Source organism: Podarcis vaucheri, assembly GCF_965113315.1.
Source record: "Podarcis vaucheri genome assembly, chromosome: 5".
NCBI classification, from domain to species: Eukaryota; Metazoa; Chordata; class Lepidosauria; order Squamata; family Lacertidae; genus Podarcis; species Podarcis vaucheri.
In genome coordinates, this window is record NC_138763.1 from 61,338,732 (window position 1) to 61,351,231 (window position 12,500).

Genomic DNA, 12,500 nt, shown 5'->3' on the forward strand with positions numbered 1-12,500 from the left:
GCAACCTTTAATTATTATATTTTTTTACTGTAGTTATTAAGGAAGAAAAACAAATGTTTTTATGGTGCAAAATAAATTAATATTTTTAATAAAAAATCCTTATGTTATATTTTGTTTGGTTTATCGCTGCATGCTGAAGTAATCAGTTTTTGCATTTAGTATGTGTTTTATGCGGAACAGGAACAGAACTGATTGCCTTATTACCTATGTGATATGGATGCCTCCTTCAAGATAGTTGTGCTTCATGTCATAGTGGTGCCATATAAAAGGACTAATCATGTGAATCACCCATAGCATATGTTTTCCTATGCCAGCAGCCCCACTGGAGGTATGGTACAGGCATGGAAAATAATCATGCAACTCGGTGGGGCACACATTGCACTTGTTACATCTGTAACATGGATCCCAGCCATATGGAATCAGTTCTTTTTTTTCTGCAGCTATGAAATTGCTCAGATAATGTATTTAAGCAGGCTAGACAGTAGCTACAAATTACATGTATGTAAATCACTTAGAGGTATGGCTGTACTTAAGGAACCACAACCTGAGGCTGATTGGAGGAGGGTTTTTGCTTTGTCTTATGCTTCCATTTTAATAATTGCATTCTAAAAAAAATATTAAGGTTTAGTCCAGTGATTTAGGTCAAGATCCAAATATCTTAATCTGTTTCAGGTAGCTATTGCTTTTGACAGATATTAATTCATTCCACAAGCAGTTTTCTTAAAGAGTAGTTCCCACATCAAGGTTCTCCCTTAACAGGCACTTTCAGAATCAGTTTTGAATTTGTATTTCACTATGAAGAAGATATGGATTGCAATTCCTATGTTCTGGAATTCCCGTTCTGTGTAGCTCACTTTGCCCTTTCTCTTTCAGTTTTTTGAAGGCCTATAAACATAGCTGTTTTCATGCAAGCATTTGATTATCCCTGTCTTGGTTGCTTTTTAGGTTTTAGTAGGATTTTATGTACTATATTGTTGTTATCTATTCTAATGTACTTATTATCATGTCATTTTTAATGCCTGTCAGCTACTTTGAGGGCTGCATGTGTTTTGGGAAAGTGGCAAATAAATGCATTAATAAATATGCTCTGAAGTTGCTTTACATTGTTAGAAATGTATCCATTACTGTATACATTTATAGTGGCACATAAACAGAGATGGAGAGCATCAATCATTCTTTCATGTGTGTAGCTGGGTTTGACATTTGGCCTTAAGTAGATGCTAAATAGATATAGTTCATTACATGCTTTCATATGTAACTTATAGAGCCTGGTGGTTTTTCTGAATCTGATTGAAAGAAAGCACAACATTTTTCCTTATTCAAGACCTCAGTAGTGCCTTAATCTGTTGCAGTAGGACCCAGGAACAGGAAATTGACCTCACATAGTAAATTCTTTACAGATTTGGTCATGTTTTTAGGACCCATTTAAACTTACATACACAATCTGTGAATGTATTTCTGGACTGAAGATTATGACAAGCCAAAATAAAAGCAAATCGAACTGAAACAGCAAGAAAAAGCTGTAAGCAAATAAACAGAAAAGAACGAGAAGAATGGCTGTATGTTACATGTTAAAGGAAGGAAATAAAGTTGGAAGCAAATGCAGGAGAGACAATCTTCTCCTTGATGTGCAATCAGAAATGCTAATGTACTGTATTTTAATAGGATGATCAAGAAGAGAAATATATAATGTAAAAAGTAAAATGTAGTCGTGTAGCAACACAAAATATGGTGCAAAAGAAGCATTGCAAATAAAAAACGACATGTAAATGTGTGCCTACCATTTTCCAGATAAGAAGGGGCCGTACCTTCTGAGGGGTCAAGGCGGCGAGCGCGCCTCCCGTGTTTGGAGTTGTTGTGTACAAACATGTTGTCTGAGACAGCCAGAACATGGCCGTCCACATTGACTGTTGTTGATACAACAACCTGGGGGAGAAAAAGAAAAGAAGCACATTTCTTTCTTGAAGCATGTAGTCAGAAAATGTAGTGCAGCTGCTACAATAAGTTTAAACAACAAAGTGGAAACATATAATCTGTTCCTTTTCTCTGTACGTAGATTTATTCGTAGATGCATTCACTCCTTTTTGGCTATCAGTGGAGATTTTTGCAGCTCACAGTTTTTTCCCTCCTCCTCAACACCCGCTGCACTAATTAGAGTTTAATCTCCTATTATGCTAACAAATGAATTCAATTCAGGGAAAATATTCTTCTAGCCATTAGTTTCAGAAACACCCCTCTAACCACTCATTTTAAAAGCTACTGTTTTGATTGATCTGTTGATATATTGATTAGATAGTTTATCCAATTAAAATTTGTACACTTGAGACTGTCTTCAAATGAAGAATTGTGAGCACTCCAAGTCAGAGGGGAAAAAATATTTTGCTTAATAAATCAGTAACTATGTGTAACTCTCTGTTTTCTCTCCAGAAATGATCTCTAGGTCACTTTCACAATTAGATTTAATGTCTGATAATGAACTTTTTTGCATCTGAAAAGACCAAGTTTAATATTAATACTAAAAGTGCTTTCAATTCATGAAAAGTATCCATTCTCAAGTTTAGTCGGACACTCACTGACCCTGCTTTGCCAATGAAAATTCCTTCTTTATTTTTAACTGAAAGCTTTCTGTACTTGTTTCCAAGTTTAGAGTCTTGCCATAGAAGAGATGTCAGACTTAGTAAGTTTTTTTTAAGGAACAGTTACAAAAATGCACGCCCTTGGCATAAAAAAATTCTGCCCCATAGAATTGTGAGTTGCATTCTAGAAGTGCTACTGTAATTATCAATGGATGAAAAGTCTTTACTTATTGTACTTTGAGGTACATATGTAAGTTACTTGCATAGGCAGTGTTTATTACCATAATACAATATGGCCAGATTTGGCAGCCAAATTTATAAATTTATTATGAAAGGTTCAGATTCCCTAGCTTTATTTAAACCACTCTTGTACTGTTACTCATGTTTGTCCTGCCTTTCCCAGTGGAGCAATTGCTCTACATTTTTGGTTGTACCCAGTTGTGTCCCTCCATTGATGGAAAGCAATTTGATCCAGCAGAGGTTTTTGTCAGCAGAAAGGGGGAGGTGATATTTGATGATGAGGGGGTGCAAGGGACTGCGAAGGGAGAGGGGAATCAGCAAAAATCATGATAGATGTTGAAGGGGACTTGAGGAGAAAGGGAGAATTTGTGAATCGCGTTTCAGCTTGTGAAACCCTTTACTGAATCAAAGAGCCTTCCATCAGCAGTGAAACAATTCAATACAACCTTTTGCTTTTAGTTTAAGAACAACAGAGAATGGTGCTACAGCATATTAAAAGGACCAACCTTTTAATTTCTGTTGGGAGGAGAGAAATGGAAAAAGGTGTATCCTACGACAACTTACTATAAATGAAAACACAGGACACTTTTCGTTTCCCAGTGGGTCCGAGGCATCAGATGTAAATTCTTTCCTATTTTCTATGTTTTAGATCACCTTTGATCCTGTTTTTTTCCACATGCTGTAATTAGCTATCAGCTATTACAGCACCTTCTCCTGTATATTCTGCCTCCTCTGAGCCAGCCATCTGTGTTCCCCTTGAGAGAAGCCTGAGGGTGTTTCTCTAGAAGTCTGTGATTCTGCAGCCTGCACTGTTTTCTCCGAAGAGTCAGACTGTATTGCTTCTCCAGGACATCCATTATGGGAGATTCATAAAGTTGGACTTTGCCTCCAGTATCCCAAATTCCAGTCCCTGCAGTCACATTACTAGGCTATTTGCTTTTCACTTTTAATGAATTATAGAGGTGACTGACATCCCCCAGTCCTATGTACATATAATGCTTTTAGAAACAGGGTATTGTAAAGCACATTAAAGAGCAATTCTAAGGGAAGTTGGGGTTCCTCCCTCTCGTTGCTAGGCCACAGTATGTTTTCCAAAAACAGATAAAATTGTATTTAATATATAAAACACGTTTTGTTCCGTCACTGATATATAGGTCAGTAATCACAAAAGGAAAATTCTATAGTTCAGCAAAAGTACATATGCTCTCTCCTTTGTTTTATTGGCTCATTCCTGCAGCGCACCTAAAGAAAAGTGCTGAGATAGTAAAACAAGTTGAAAATATTGTTCAAGACCTGACATACTGTTAAATCCACTTAACTCTTCTAAGAAGTAGGTAGCTTAGTTAAGGAAACCCAGGGAAGTCTTCCTTGTGACTTCCTACTGGCTACATTGCCAACCACAAAACTATTTATGGCTGATGCTTCATTTAGTCACTGGTGAGACATGAGGGACATTTCCACTCATTGTAGGTTTTACCTTATGCTCTGTTCAGATGGATCAATATTATCAATCCACATGAACCTGAGCTGCATGAAAAATTGAAGCTTGGTGCAATTGTTCTGAAGAGTTGTTTTTCTCTCTCCAACTTGGCTAGCATCACTTGATTGGGTTGGCTATGCAAAGATGCCCACCTTAATTACTTTAATAGTAAGTTACTCTTCTCAGAACCATCTCTCGGACTGAAATGTTTCTAATATAAAATGTTATATTGCTCCATAACTATTACCAGTTAAAACAACAACAATCAGTTAAAACAGAAAGTTTTCTATATTGGTTTTGAGTTACCTACAGTAGTTTTTTTTAATAAAACTGCAACAAGAAACAAATAGAAAATAACTCTTATTAAGAAAATTGACTTTTATATCATGAAAACCATAAAGATTGAGCCAAAACCCAATAAATTCCATGAACATTAGCTGCCCCATCCCACCAAAGTAAAACAATGGTATTTGGCATGTAACAAAACTTTTCTGAACAATATAACTATTCCACTACGTAAGGATTTTTTTTGAAATAATCCTTAAATGTTTTCAAATTCTTGGTGGTTAATATACAAATTGTCTCTGTGCACATCAAAGCTTAAAACCTGAACTATTGGCCAGCAAGAGGTATGGCCCCGCCCTTTGGGATTACTACACATGTTCTTGGTGGTGGTGGGACATCTCAGATTAGGTCTACTTAGATAACCAGAAGAGGGGCAGCTACTGTGACAATGGAAATGAGAGAGGCAGGCGCTCTTGTTGCTTTACTGAGTGGCCTGGAAGATTGGGAGATCTGACTTGCAGAGGTCACAAAGAACTGAAAATACAACATGCAATTAAATTTGGCAAATGTTCGTAACAATTAGGGAGAAACGACAGAGTCTCCTTAAATCAACTGCATAATGCTTCTTCTGTGCAAGTACTTGCAACTTTCTTTTTGAAATCTGTACCTGGAATCTTCGCATATCTCGTGGGTTTCCTGCATTCTTCAAACAGTTCTGATTGCACTTGAGGAAAAACTTTAGAAAAAATCTACAAAAATACAAAATTAAAATTTGTTAGGGATGTCAAAGTTACAGGACGGATTTGAAAGTATGCAGCAGATTCTATACCAAAAATTACAAGTGGAGTGTTGCCAAAAACAGAATGCCATTTTTCTTGTTTTATTTATTTCATCTATAAACTGAAGCTCATACCAATAGCAGTATGCCCTTGAATAATCGCATCTTCCAGTCTTGAGAAGAGAATAGATATTTTGGGCCAGATACTTAAGTGAACAGTGCAGATCAATCGGCCACATTTATAGTGTGCTCTTATGCATGATTACACAGAAGTAAGTTCCACTGTCTTCAATAGCATTTACTCCCTAGTAAGAACGTTTAGGATTGCAGTCTCAATCTGAAATTCCATGTCTATTTATTTGGAAATAATCCCATTGAACTCAGAGGAAGTTACTTTCCAATAACTATGTGTAGGACCAGGATGCTGTTTAATACAAAGACAGACACTGAAATCAAATGTGTGACTAATGCATGCCCCCCCAATAACTGCTATAATGACTTACAATTTATAATTTCTTATATATTGGGGTTTAAAAACCCTTGTATATTTTTTCCAACTGTACACTTGAAAGCACATGGAAAAGATAATCTTATCTTATTCCAACAACATTTAGACTTTGCCTAATAGTATAGCTGCTCACTGTTTTTTTAAAGGGTGAAGAACCCTTGATAGCTATTCAGTCCAGCAATCCTTGGTGGAGAAAGCTCAATTGCCATGAGTCATGACCCTGACCCTGAGCAGCAGTACTGATTTTGACACAAAGGAGAAAGAAAAACAAATTGGATCATGAAAATCAGTGGTGCCAGCCAAGGAGATACTGATGGTAGGCCAGGGAGATGCCCCAGCACTGAGTCTGAGCCTGTCATCTAGAAGCTCCTTGAACCAGAGGCCTCAGAATTGGATCTCCTAGAGGCAGCGCCCTGTGAGCCAGATTCCCCTGAAGATCCAGTCCCCTTTACACCAGGAGTTCCATGCTTCTCAATGCCTGGTCACCTGCACAGGCAACACACAAGGCAGGAGCTGATGGAAGGGTGACACAGTGCTGGTCCCTAGCCACAAGGACTACCCCTTTAAGTTTCTCCACTCTTCGGGAAGGAGATGGCTCTTGAAATGGGTATTAGGCCTCCATTGAGCTCCAGGTGTTGGTGAAGTAAGTTATGTGCTTGGAGCTATCCAAGGTACTGCAACCCTAGCTTCTCCCTACATACGACTTGACTGGCATCCATCATCATGTCTCTGTACCCCACTCATGGTCAGGGCGGGACACGAAGGTCCACAAAACACCATGAAATAAATAGCAGTTTGTACAGTAAAAAAAGTTTTCATCAGTTGCACCTTTTCTGTTTCAGCTTTTAAATGTTTAGTGCATCAAAAGATAAAAATTGAAGACACGAACTGGGCATTTCAGCCATGCCATATAGGAAACTCTTATATATAAGAGGTGAGCAAGGTCTCCCCACCCTTTTCTTTTTTCCTTCTTTAACAACAACAAGAAGAAACCCGTGGCATAACTTCAAGCAGCAGCATGGTTGCCCTGGCTAAGTTCTTGAAATGGAATGTCTTTGGGAACATTACTATGTCACAAGGTAGCATTGCTTCCAGAGGCACTCTATGCTGGAAATTTGGGTCAGCCCTTGAAGCGTCAGTAATGTCTCTTGTTGAAAAACTGAAAAGAAAACCTTGGCCACCTTGCATATTTAAGGTAGGAATACCATTTTATTTTGTTTTTAGAAATTCAGCCCTCCAAAGATTAATCTCCTCCCTCAAAGATTACACCCCTCATTCACACAATTATTTCAAACAGTAATTCTGTAAGTGGCCTATATGGTTGGCAGAGACCTCCTGCTAGAATCTTAATTATGCCAATGGTGTGTATGCAAACCCACTGGCAACTGAGGATGTACAACAGGCTGAATACTACCATGGCAGGAAGTCCCATGCAAGGAGAGGATCAGAACATGACATCCAGAGCACAGCCTCATCTAATCACTCTGAAGCATCCAGCAACCTAGACACCTTCCATACACATGGACTACTGATATCCAACAGCTACTTATAGCCATGGGCAAAACAGAGGTCTTTGGGCCGTGCCGTCAGTATCAGACTGCATCACCTGCACCACCAATGAGTGGCAAGTAATGGGAAGAAGCACATCAGTGGGTAAAGTTCACTTTCTTCCTGAGCCCTTACCTATTACTCTTGCAGCCTGGATGCTGCACCACTGACCTGCAGGCCAGTGACTTCATTTGTATTAGTGGTAGTTGGAGGCTGCAGTGCAACATAGTTCCCCCTACTATTCTGTACATTTCCTTGCCCATGGATAAAGACTTAGGCATAGCTATGCACCTCCACTTCCCAGCCTCCACGCAGGAGGGCAAGAACTTGGCTTAACACAGCTAGGGAAAAAACCAGAGAAACAAGAGATATCATTTGATGCACTACAAATCTAAGGTCACCAATAAGACTCAGGGTGAAATTCAACATTGCACTAATATGATTGTACCACCAGCGTGTGCTTTTCTGCTTGCCAGATGGAACAATATCCCCTTGCCTCTCCCTGCATGCAGTTCTGACCCTGCTGAGTGGATTGGGGGAAGGGGTAGAAAAGCCTCATTGTGCTAGTAGGATTCCTTCAGCTGGCTTCTGCTAGCACAATGGGTTAGTTAAATCTGGCCCTTCAATTTAATGGGGTTCTGGGCAAGCTTGGACTACGATGCTTGAAAAGTATGCCTTCACCAACCTTATATGCACAAAAAGTGGAGACTTTTCTTTTGTTAGTAGTAGTTAGCAGTAGTCATAACTGGTGAGAAAATAGAGTTGCAGACTGTCCGTCCCCCCAGTATTTTCAACAGTTAAGAAGAATCCTTGTTTCTGATACAGTTAACATGGGCAAAACATATTACACAGTCTACTTCTTCTTCAAAAGTATTCCAATAACCAGAATAGTATTAATAAATTATTATTATTATTATTATTATTATTATTATTATTATTATTATTAACCACCAAGGCACATCACAAGGTATAAGAGCACAACTCTTTGCTTGGAAGAGTTCAGAGGAAACAATAGAGAAAGGGGAGGGACATGAAATGTATTTCATTAAACTCTTCTTAGTAACTCCACATACTGGGTAGTATACCCCAGCAAGACCAATAGAACTTACTTCTGAGTAGATATGGTTAGCATTTACCATTACAGTACAATGCAAACCCAATATCTGCTGGGATGTGAAAGTTTGGATTAAGGGGCTCCAGCATTCCCAGCTGAGCCAAGGCTATCCCAGTGTGAGTCCCTCACCCCAAATGACCCAGCAGTAGCCCCTCCCAGGTATATATAAAGCTCCATCAAGAAGTAGTGGCCGAAAACATTAAGGTTTTGGACGCAAATTGACTAAGAAAAAATACAGAGCTAAAATGAATGTCAAGGGTTTGCCAACTGTACCCTGATGCTTGAAACAAGAGGCATCCTACCCACAGACATCTCCACCGGTAGACACCTTTAGACATGTAGATGGCAACTCTTCAAGGTGTCATGTAATCAAAATATTTGCTTTGTCCAACCTAATGCTTGTGCAACATACTCTTAAAGACCCCAAGTGATGGAGATGCCACCATAAATCTAGACAGCCACTTCCAAGTGTTCCATTCCAGTTCATAGGCGTCTATCCTCCAGCTTAAATATCTTAGCTCACTCTTTTTAACCTTTTCTAAAATTTACAAAGAAGGCACGTGACCCCTGTCCTTATGGCATCACTCACTGTATTTGAAAACTATTATCAAATTCCTTCTCAGGTACTACAATCTGACCTATTCACCTTGGGAAGGACACACACACACACACACACACACACACTGTTCACGTTAGATTCCACATAATAGCAACTACACTGGAATATGGTTGGGTGGATTCTGAATTGAACTTGCTGTCATGAGGAAACAAATGCAATACTTGGAAATTTTGTTCAGACCAATTTTAAGCTAAAAGAATGTTGGGGAAGGAGATATTTATTCTAGGAAAAGCACTTTCTTTGATCCTAATTAATCATCCCTCAAAGGACTCTTTAAGCTGTGCCTGGGGCAGAGCCCCTAACAGCTTAAAATATCCTGGAAGGAAGAGTTAAATTAGGGTCTAGGGATGTGCAGCCTGAGGTACACTTCCCCTAATCCCAATTTCCCACCCAAATTCCCATACACTATGATTATGGAAAGGGAAAGGTAAATATATTTCCCCTATACCATTCAAATCCAGGGTTGAGTCTCTTCTTAGTTACCTGTTCACCTATTGCTTAACCTTAGAATTTTAGGCTAAGTGCTGTAAAACTGTTACAATGATAATGATGATAATGAATTATTCATCTGTTAGTATTTATTATTGTTTATCTATTAAAACAATTTGTTAGCTGTTCTACACAGCGCTTTTTTGCTAGAAACATGGGTGCTGGTCATCACAACGAAGTTGTTACAGTAAGTGCCACACCTTTTAACAACAACAATGAGAGGTGTTGGTACTGCATACCCTTGAGTAGCCCCAGAAAAACAGCACTGGCTCTTCTCAAGGCAATGCACAAACAAAAGTGAAGCTAACAAACTTCTAAAAAACAGGGTGGGGGGAGGAACACAGTAGAAAAAGCATATCAACCAACCAGCTGAACCAGAGGTCAAACAGAAGAGATCTGCTTCACAGTCCCTCCAGAAGTTCAATAAAAAGGGTGAATTGCAACTTCAGTGGGAAGTTCAAACCACAGCCTCAGGGTAATTGATGTGAAGGTCCAGTTTCCCCCCTCAATAGTTCTTATTTCACTCTGAGCAGGGCACAAGAAGATTACCAAGCTGGCATGTAGGGCAATAATAAGGACAGTCATTGATAGGATCCGAATTATGAAGGGCATCGTTAGGTAGATTTAGTTTGCAAGGGTTCAGGTAGAGTGGTTATTAGGAGTAAAGAGTAAAACAATGCATCCATTAATTTTGGTCTAAGGTTTTGTTTTGGCAACGTCACAGTTTGCAGTTCTATCCCAAAGTCTCAAAGTACAAGCTCTTCCATTGCAGCTTCAGGCTTCAAAATCCCCCCCCCCCCGAGTGTTTTGCAACAGCATATTTCCTATGGGAGAAATAAGAACTCACTGCCCACTATTCCTCTTTGGTTTGCAAGGAGCAGCTTAAAACAATATGATTCCTAGCCCAATGGTAGCCAGTGTGGTGCCTTCAGAAGGTTGGGCTACAACTCCTCATCTCTGACCACAGGCCACCTTGGTTGAAGCTAGTTGGACTTGTTGTCCAGCAACATATAGAGGGCACCATGCTGGCTACCCCTGCCCTTGCCCATCACCCTCTGCCTCCTGTTGCTGTGAGCAAGAGAAGGTAAAGGAAAAATGTGGCTGTGAAGGCAAATGCTGGATCTGATATTGATTAAATTGTTACATGTGGTCTGAAGTAATCAGCAGGAAGCACTGATGAACTGAGTTGGACTAAAACAAGATAATATTTAACATGTTTATAGTGAATTTTAAGCAATTTATCCTTTCAAGATAGGGGATATTGCTCTAGTTCTGCAGTGCCCACAGACCTGTTCCCAGGTGCCCACATGGTTCTCTACTCTCCTTCTTACAGAGTAGAAGTTCTTGTTGCTGTCATAACCCAATAGGAAGCTGCCTCCTGCATGCCTCCAACTAGCCAGAGTGAAAAGGATGGAAAACGTATGGGGAGGCCGTGGTATAAAGCATGGGAGCTGCTAGTGGTATAAAGCATGGGAGCTGCTAGCTGTTGCAGAGACACAGAGGTGAGAAGGGTCAGTAGAGTTGCAGAGAGATGTGGGAAGCATCTGCTGAAGCAGTCTTCCTCAGGCTTGTGTTTATGATGGCTACCTTTTTGTTTTCCTGTAGCTAGTAGCAGTGATACAAATGTCGTAAGTACAGGTAATCACACTACCTGCTTAGGCTTGGGTTTTAAAGTGACTACAAAGAAGGGTGTTTTTCTTTAAAGCCCTTAGATCACCTTATGAATGGGATATTAATTTGGAGATATTAATTTAATAGGAAATTATTTAGAGGGGATGGGGGCGTAATGATGAATGGGGGTAATTGAAGTGGAATTAATTTGGAGCAGAATATGGGTTGCAGGATATATTAACTGGGAGGGAGGTTAAATTAATCAGAGGAACTATTTTAGGTCTTTGTGAGTTCAAAGAAGGAATAAACAAAACACATGCTCAGAGAAACAGCGGCAGGGGTGTTTGAGAATAAAAAGTGCCAAATTATTTCAATTCTAAGGTCTGGAAAGACTATTCTTCCCCCAGCCCCACAACAAAAGATGACAATCAATGTCGTCAAACTTGGAGAAGATGCCACTGCCAACCTGATGCTCTCTTGACCTTGTTGTTGCCTTGTCCCACCCTCAGCAAATGCACTGCCATGGCTATATGAGTTTTAGGAAAGTATAAACCATCCAGGACTCCTGTGGCACCTTAAAAACTAATACAGTTAAGATTACCAGATCTACAGCGGGGCAACCCCACCCCGCCACCCAGCTCTTATCCAGAATTATGGAGACTGGCAGTAAAAGAAAGACACCAGAGTTCAAATTTCTGTGAGTCAGTGAGCTGCTGGACATTCTACTTTTTGTATTGAGATCTCGTGTGTGACATTCCATTATTTTGTAGAATAATGTTTGTTTTAGTGGGTTGTTTTTTAAAACAAAACAAAAACACACACAAGCAGTTGACATATTCTGCCTGAATGGAACACAAGGCAGCCTTTGACAGATGTTCTCGCAACCTTTTCTAGTATAGCTGCAGACGAGGTACTTTAAGAAATGTGGCATCACATGATTAACAGGTGGGTGGTTCCTCCCACCTGGCACACTCGGCCAGCCCACAAGAGGTGGGGAAGATGTACAGTGGTACCTCGGGGGTTAAGAGCTTAATTCATTCTGGAGGTCCGTTCTTAACCTGAAACTGTTCTTAACCTGAAGCACCACTTTAGCTAATGGGGCCTCCTGCTGCCGCCGGAGCACGATTTCTGTTCTCATCCTGAAGCAAAGTTCTTAACCCAAAGTACTATTTCTGGGTTAGTGGAGTCTGTAACCTGAAGCGTATGTAACCTGAGGTATCACTGTACTATTGTTAGAATACTATGTGTAGGA

General features: G+C 39.8%; 1 protein-coding gene across 22 annotated transcripts in view; it reads right to left on the reverse strand.

Moving 5' to 3' along the window:
• EBF3 (EBF transcription factor 3) overlaps window positions 1-12,500 on the reverse strand; it is a 189,124-nt gene that overhangs the window by 52,934 nt on the left and 123,690 nt on the right. For 15 of the 22 annotated variants that reach the window (XM_082222888.1, XM_082222884.1, XM_082222885.1 and 12 more), the window contains 2 exons: window positions 5,249-5,330; window positions 1,782-1,926 (listed from right to left, as the gene is read on the reverse strand). In XM_082222888.1, coding sequence (XP_082079014.1) covers window positions 1,782-1,926; window positions 5,249-5,330 — 227 coding nt within the window. The remainder of the gene's footprint in view (window positions 1-1,781; window positions 1,927-5,248; window positions 5,331-12,500) is intronic. The other 7 variants (XM_082222886.1, XM_082222882.1, XM_082222897.1 and 4 more) reach the window with 1 other exon arrangement.